Below are 7803 nucleotides of genomic sequence, written 5' to 3'. Positions count from 1 at the left end.
CTCATGTTCATCTTGGAGTCCACTAGGACTCCAAGATCCCTTTCCACTTCCGTGCCACCCAGCAGGTCATTTCCTAGGCTGTAGATGTGCTGGACATTTTTCCTCCCTAGATGCAGCACTTTGCATTTCCAGCCTCCCTGTGGGCTCTGTCTGGGTGGAGGCCTCAGACAAGCCCCAGGAAGGCTGCGCCCCCCGGGCAGGGGCCCTGGCAGCACTCCGTATTGACACCATCATAGGAGTTGTTGCCTGTTTCTGGCTGAGTGCGGTGCCTTTCCCTGCGCTGGCAGAAGTCTGCCTCTTGGCCCTTCCTGCTCACCCGCCAGCGTGAAGGCTGATGCAAAAGCTGGTGCGCTCTTACAGACCACGCCTGTTTGTGCACTCTGTTTGCACGGCTTGGGAGGGTGGCTCCCTACCAGCTCAACTAAAAGGGATCCGGGGAGCTTCCCTTCCGGATCCAGTTCAGCTGCATCGGTCCCTCTGCCCTACTTACCTTAGGGGGATCAGCTGCTGCTGCCTGCGCTGCTGCTGTGTTTGCCTCTGCTGCTGCTGCTATGTTCGCCTGTGCTCTGGGTCCGGTAATGGGGCACACGTGTGTTCAGGACACACGTGCGCCTGTATCTCTCCTCTCCCCACTGCTCCTGGCTCCCAAGTGCTGGGAGCTACGTCAAACCGTGGCTTTTAAAGGCCACGGTTTGAATTTCCTGCCGCTGCTCCAACCACCAATCAGGTGCTCTGGTCTCACTGGAAGTGCCTGCCGGCGATCCCAGCCCCTGCGCTCCCCTGCTGGGGGGATCCGGTACCTCCTGAGCCTGCTCCCCGAGGGTTAACCCCGAGGGTGCTCCCTGGCTTGGGGGGACAGTCCCCCCTAGCCCTCCGCTGTTTGCGCGCTCTGTTCGTGTGGCTCGGGAGCACGGCTCCCTACTGGCTCAGCTAAGAGGGATCTGGGGGGCTTCTCCTCTGGATCTGGCTGAGCTGCGTCGGTCCCTCTGCCCCACTCACCTTAGGGAGATCAGCTGCTGCTGCCCACGCTGCTGCTGTGTTCGCCTCTGCCACTGCTCCGGGTCCGGTAAGGGGGCACACGTGTGTTCAGGACACACGTGTGCCTGTATCCCTCCTCTCCCTGCTCCTCCTGGCTCCTAATTGGTTCTTAGATGGGCATCAGAATGACACCAGCCCAGCAGCTGTTGATGCTGACTTTGTGCAGTCACTTGGATGGACTGGATGTGTTTAAGTCAGCAGGCCCGGTTGAGCTTCATCTGAGAGCACTGAAGGAATTGACTGTTGTCATAGAACCACTGGCATGGCTGTTTGAACACTTATGGCACTTGACTCAGGTCCTGGAGGACTGGAAAATGGCAATGTGGTCCCTATTTTCAAGAAGGGGAGGAAGGAGGACCCGAGTAATTATAGGCCAGTCAATCTCACCTCTGTCCTTGGAAGGGACTTTGTAAAGATTATGAAGGATCATATTTATGGGAGTCCAGCAGGAAAAATAATGCAGCAGAGAAACCAGCATGGATTCATAGGAGATAGATTATGCCTGACCAATCTGGTTTCGTTTTATGTCAGGGTCACAAAATGCTTAGATGCAGGAGGAGAGGTGGATGTCATTTTCTTGGACTTTAGCAAGGCCTTCAATATGGAATCTTATCCCATTCTCATAAATAAATTAAGAGGCTGTGACATAGATGTTTACACAGCCTGGTGGGTGCCAAATTGGCAGTCGTACCCAGAGGGTGGTAGTAGATGGGTCAGTATCAACCTGGAAGTATGCGGGTAGTGGGCTCCCACAGGGTTTGGTCCTCAGACCTCTACTCTTCAATATCTTCATCAGTGATTGGATGTGGTGTGAAGTGTGCACTGTTCAAGTTTGCAAACGATACTAAATTGTGGGGTGAAGTGCACACTTTAGAGGGTAGGGAACGATTGCAGGCAGACCTGGACAGGTTAGAAAAGTGGGCAGTACACAATAAGATGCAGTACAACAAGGACAAGTGCAGAGTGCTGCACCTAGGGTGCAAAAATATCCAACATACCTACTGGCTGGGAAGTGACCTTCACGGCAGCACAGAAGTGGAAAGGGATCTTGGCGTCATAGTGGACTCCAAGATGAACGTAAGAAATCATCAGCAAAGCTAACCGGACTTTATCATACATCAGCAGATTCATGAGAAACAGAACCAAGGAGGTGATGTTTCCCCTCTATGTGGCATTGGTTAGATTGCAGTTGGAGTACTGCGTCCAGTTTGGCACCGTACTTTAAGAAGGATGTTGATAGACTTGAGAGGGTCCAGAAGAGAGCCACTCATATAGTTAGGGGCTTATAGGACAAGCCCTATGAGGAGAGACTGAGGGACTTGGACCTCTTTAGCTTCTGCCAGAGAAGGCTGAGAGGTGATCTTGTGGCCACCTACAAATACATTAGGGGGATACAGCAAGGGATTGGAGATGCTCTGTTCACCAGGGCACTTCTTGGGGTAACAAGGAACAATGGTCACAAACTGACAGAGAGCAGATTTAGGCTAGATATCAGGAAAAACTTCTTCACAGTAAGAGTGGCCAAAATTTGGAACGGGCTTCCAAGGGAGGTGGTGCTGTCCCCTACCTTGGGGGTCTTTAAGAGTAGGCTGGATAGGCACCTGGCTGGATTCATCTGACCCCAGCCCTCTTTCCTGCCTAGGTAGTGGGTCAGACTCAATGATCTTCTCACTGACTTCCTGCCCTTTGGGCAGGGGGCTGGACCCGATGATCTCCTGAGGTCCCTTCCAGCCCTGATGTCTATGAAATCTATGAAATCTTTTTAGGTCCCTTCCAACCCTAGCATCTATTAATCTATAAGTCTGAGAATTTAAAACTTGTGCTGCTATATATCCTAGTGACTCAAAATAAAATATGTTTAGTGTGTCTTTGTAAGCTGAAGATGAAAAGGGAACATATTAAAGATGATTGTTTCAGCAAGTTAAAAAAAACACTACACATTTTTATTGCAGTCAGGTTGCATATCTCAACAGCTTCTTCAGGAAAGGGCTTTTTTACCTCATATATTATATATGTTGCTTATATTTAACTACATTGGTCCTGGTCATCCCAGCCAGCCAGGGGCCTGCTCTGCCCAGGCTGAAACTGTTGCTGTCTCAGGCACACATGTAGATGCTGTGCCCAGGAGCAGTTGCATTAATTGCATATGTAGATGTACCCACAATATACTAAAATAATTCTTCAAGTATCTCTTTATGAACAAATATATGTACTATAATATACTTTATATGAACAAAGTCAGTGCTTTATATTTTGCATGCGGGCTGTTTTTAATGTTGTATGTGTGACAGAAAAACAAGTATGAAACACATGCAGAAAAGTTGTCAGTATTGTAAGTCAGTGGCTTAGCAAGGTTAGAACAACCAAAGAAGTCATCAGGATGCTGACTTTGGGGGAGGAGAGAGAGAAAAAGCCCCCACAGCTGCTTCTGGAGTCACACAACTGTACAAGTGGCACAATGGCAATCAGACTTTGCCACTGTCCCTGCGGCTAGTAGCTGCCCTGTGTGCCTGGCCATGTTTTTACACTGCTTAAAGGATCAGAAGGATGGAGCTGTTGGGAGGGGAAGAGTGAAACCTTTGGCTGCTTCTATAGGCCAGAAATACATTATTAACAGGAAGGGAAAAAATGGTTAGAAATTCTGGTTCTCTGGCATGTCTCCAGGTCATAATGTCTACTGAGGGTATTCCAGATGTAGGGCAGCTGACATACCATTCCCTGGTCAGAGTTTGGCCCAGATAAGCACTAATGAATTCTGCTGTTTTAAAAGTATTTTTTGATTTTGTGTGTGCATGTGCATATAACCCTCAAAGGAAATTGGTCGCCCTGAAGCCAATAAAGGATCCTATCATGTTTTTTTCTCTACAATTATTGTTACAAAATTCTCTTAGTTTAGCAATGATAGTTTCTGTTACATAACAGTATCAACTCATTGTAAGATCATTTTTATAAAAGTCAACTACAACTAGTGTACTAGTACGGCAGGTGTTGAAGAAGGTACCATATACCATTCCAAATTCCCAGAAAACACGACTTCAAGAAGACACATGGGCAAGATGCTTTTAAGTGCTTTGTGATACCATGAGTTACAACATATTCTGTGGAGTTAGATTTCATATGGTAAATGTATATGTTTTTAGTAATCTGCTTTTTTTTCGCAGATAATAAACAGCTTTTTTGGGTAATGGTGTCTTTTTTCTGTTCATGCAGCTGTTCCACGTACCAGTGATACACAATGCAGCTCTGTTCCAGAGCCTAGATATGGGAGGAGAATTGGCTCTGAGTTTTCAGCAGGCTCTGTTGTTCGATTTGAATGTAGCCCTGGGTATCTGCTGCAAGGCTCTAAAGCTATCCAATGCCAGTCTGTGCCTAATGCTTTAGCTCAGTGGAATGACACAGTCCCAAGCTGCGTAGGTAAGCAATTATCTTAGGTCATCTGTTGAGGTACCCAAGTCTTCAAATCAGAAATCATGAGTTGTTTCAGAAAATAATATTTAATACATAGATACACTCTCCATTGATTAATACCAGTCATGTCCAATTTAAAAGAGCAATTTGTCATATCAAAAGTAATTGAGTAGCAGCTGGTTGGTAGGCAGTATGCTCTTTCATAGATTAGATTAACAAGTGTGATGCATGTTTTCTTGAATATTATGAACTACATGACTCCTTTAAAGTTATAAATGTAGGATTGAACATCGTTCTGTGAAAACTGACAAAATGCCAATTTGTTGTGCCATTTTGTGGTACCCCTTTACCAGATGTATACTGATAGATAGATTGATAGACAGACAGATAGACAGACAGACGTAAGTAGTAGTAATGTACAATGCATACAAATACCATCATTAGCTTTAGTCGGTTTGCTTCCTTTTGTAAAAGCCTCTGGTGGAATAATGCTTAGTACTTTGGACTTATTTGTGAATATTAAAGCATTCTTTTCTTTTCCCCGGAATTCTGCATAAGTTCATTGATATCCATGGGAGTTATGTGTCTGTCTGAAGAGGAAAATAAACTCTAAAGTATTTAAATTATAATTATCTGTAATTGTCTAAGTACAGTTGCTTTCAATGACTCATTTTCTGAGGAGTCTTTTCTTGGAATCTAAGGAGAAGTTGGACTGTATAGTAACAATATCATCTAATGCACTGCAGTGTCTTTTAGCAGCTGAGAGGAATATTAGAGGTTCTGTAGATTTAGGTGTCCTGATTACATTTCATGCAATTGAAAACTTTTATTCCAGAGTGCGGACCACCACTTAGACCTAATGCATTTCCAACAGAAAAGGAGAGTTATGGACATTAGATCAAGCTGCCCTGCTAGCATTACTTTTCTGTTCACTGAAGTGCTTTTGGCAGTGTCATAATTTCTGCTAACATTGTCTTTCAGTGCCATGCAGTGGAAATTTTACTGAACGGAGGGGCACTATCTTATCACCAGGTTACCCTGAACCCTATGGTAACAGCTTGAATTGTGTGTGGAAAATCATAGTGACTGAGGGATCAGGTATTCAGGCAAGTCCGTATTCTGCCAAACATAGATGCTTCATAAATGCTTCCTAGCACAGTGGTTTTGTTTCTTTGTTTTCTAGACAAATTAGAAAAGAATAATCACTCATTTTGCCCCATTATTTGAAAAATTACTTTTTAATCTCTTTTTTGCTCACTGTTGATCAGGGAAGAAAAGGTGCCATGACTTCCGGCTTTCTCTTTTAACTGAGTAGAATAGTAAAAGTAGATCCTAGCCCTGCAGTCTACTATGTTCTCTTTTACTGTTGCATTTATATCTCTGAGGTACAATAAGGAACAAAGGTCTACATTTCCTTTATTCTGCACTTTTTTTGTACTTTGTATTTTACCCGTATAAGATGCACACAAAAGTCTTCCATTCTGATTTGGTAATGCTTTTATACTCATTTGGCATGACTGTTGGTAATTATAAAAATAGAAGGCAGTAGAGAATCAGATGTATTTTCTTTATTTTTTTTGTTTTTCTTTGAGCCTAATTTTGTAGGATTTGTTTCTTCTTTTTTTGTTTCTTTAGTTTGTCTACATTTAACTTTTGGTTAAACCCCACCCCCAAAAACTTAGTGATGTTGTTTTACAGATCCAGGTCATCAGTTTTGCCACAGAACATAACTGGGACTCTCTTGAAATCTATGATGGTGGTGATATGACAGCACCACGACTTGGGAGTTTTTCAGGTAAGTGCATGCTCTAACTGAAATAAACTAGCCCTCTTAATGGTGGCCAGAATATGGATACCGCAGAGGAAGGCTTCTATGATTTTATAAGATACTTTCTAGTCTTCAGTTAGATGTATGAACTAATAACTTTTTTTTTCATGTAATTACACTGAGAGAACTTTTCAAAGGCCTTCTTATACATTATTTTGCATGAAAATAAGTGGGATTTAGGAGCCTGACAGTAACTTTGAAAAATTTTCCCCATTGTCAATTGTAATTTGTAAATTATGTAAATACGCTTCATTAACATGAAGTGGAACTTACCCTTGGGCATTATGCTTTAGTTACTTGCACTTAAATTTGCCCTTGTTGGCCTCACACTTTTAGGAAGAAGATTAAGTCACTTGGTATTCATATAAGCTCAGTACACCTCAGAAAGCAGAACAAACTGGGAAACTAAAGATACAACAAACCATGTAATTTGTTGTGTCAAATTACATTTCACAGTACATTAGACATCTCTGGCTACACTCCCATTTCATAAAATATATTTTTAATTAAAGGAATGTGTTATTTAAACCCTACAAATATGAATCCAAGCTTACAGAGGATGGTTCACTTAATTTTATCTCAGACTTACATATTCTGAGCGAGTCCAGGCTTAATTCTTTTGCGTAGCAAGAGCATTCCAGGGCTAGGGGGTGAATTTGCTGAAGGGAAACTCCAGCAAAGTGGAGTGAAAGGCTCTCCTTAGTTCCCACACAGTGGACGTGGGGAATAGAAAAGACAGGTAAGGGTCACTTGCAAGATATTTAGAGAGCGCTGAGGAAAGAAATTATCTTGACTATTCAAAGGGCAACTCTTGATTGAAGCTACCTTTCTGCGGGCAAGAAATAAAGTTGAATCCATGAGATCTGCAAAGGTTGTTCAACTTAAAGGAAGAAGGATGGGAGATTAGGCTTTGACTTAATTGATCAATTTATATTATTGAACCAGATCATGGCAGGAAAGTGTAGCTACAGCTAACTAACAGTGGTAGCTACTTCATCATGGAAAAGTGAGGAAGCTGAGAAAGAGTCAGAATCAGGATCTGCTGCCTTTATTAGGGATGTTGTCATGTATCATTTTTAATTAGCCATTTTCCAAATGTGCATTATGCTTAATGCTAGGAAAGGCTATTAAAGATACTTTTTAGAAGTTTCTCATTTATTTTCAATGAGAAAGTTCCATAAAAAAGGAAATTTGTTGATTAAACAAAGCTATTGTCCCCAGAACTAGCTTTTTCCTGGAAAATGGCCTGGCTTCACAGATTACAATCAGAAAGACAAAAATCACGATCCCAGAAATTGTGGGCAAGACCTTTGCTGGGATGGGATTGAAAAGGCTTTATTTTTTGCTTCTTACCCCAGACAGTTTTACCTGAAAGGTCTTAGATACTATAAAAGGTGTCTGCTCCAATTATCTCCCTCCTAAAAATGAATCATTTGGTCCTCAGTGGTTTTCACCCTTTTCTTTTTAAATGTTCCAGCTCAGTATAGATCAAAGGTTTGGATTAAAGTGGTTACAATCTCTTCCCCTGA

The 7803-nt window shown here is 42.8% G+C and overlaps 1 protein-coding gene across 1 annotated transcript in view; it reads left to right on the top strand.

Annotated features, from left to right (window-relative positions):
• The window catches only part of CSMD1 (CUB and Sushi multiple domains 1), a 1867828-nt gene that overhangs the window by 1562673 nt on the left and 297352 nt on the right, over window positions 1-7803 (top strand). The window contains exons 34-36 of the mRNA XM_019538151.1: window positions 4249-4452; window positions 5428-5552; window positions 6145-6241. Coding sequence (XP_019393696.1) covers window positions 4249-4452; window positions 5428-5552; window positions 6145-6241 — 426 coding nt within the window. The remainder of the gene's footprint in view (window positions 1-4248; window positions 4453-5427; window positions 5553-6144; window positions 6242-7803) is intronic.

Source organism: Crocodylus porosus, unplaced genomic scaffold (assembly GCF_001723895.1).
Source record: "Crocodylus porosus isolate Cpor-Errol unplaced genomic scaffold, CroPor_comp1, whole genome shotgun sequence".
In the NCBI taxonomy this organism is placed as follows: domain Eukaryota; kingdom Metazoa; phylum Chordata; order Crocodylia; family Crocodylidae; genus Crocodylus; species Crocodylus porosus.
Note: the sequence above shows the minus strand (reverse complement) of the source record. Positions and strands in the feature narration are given on the sequence as shown.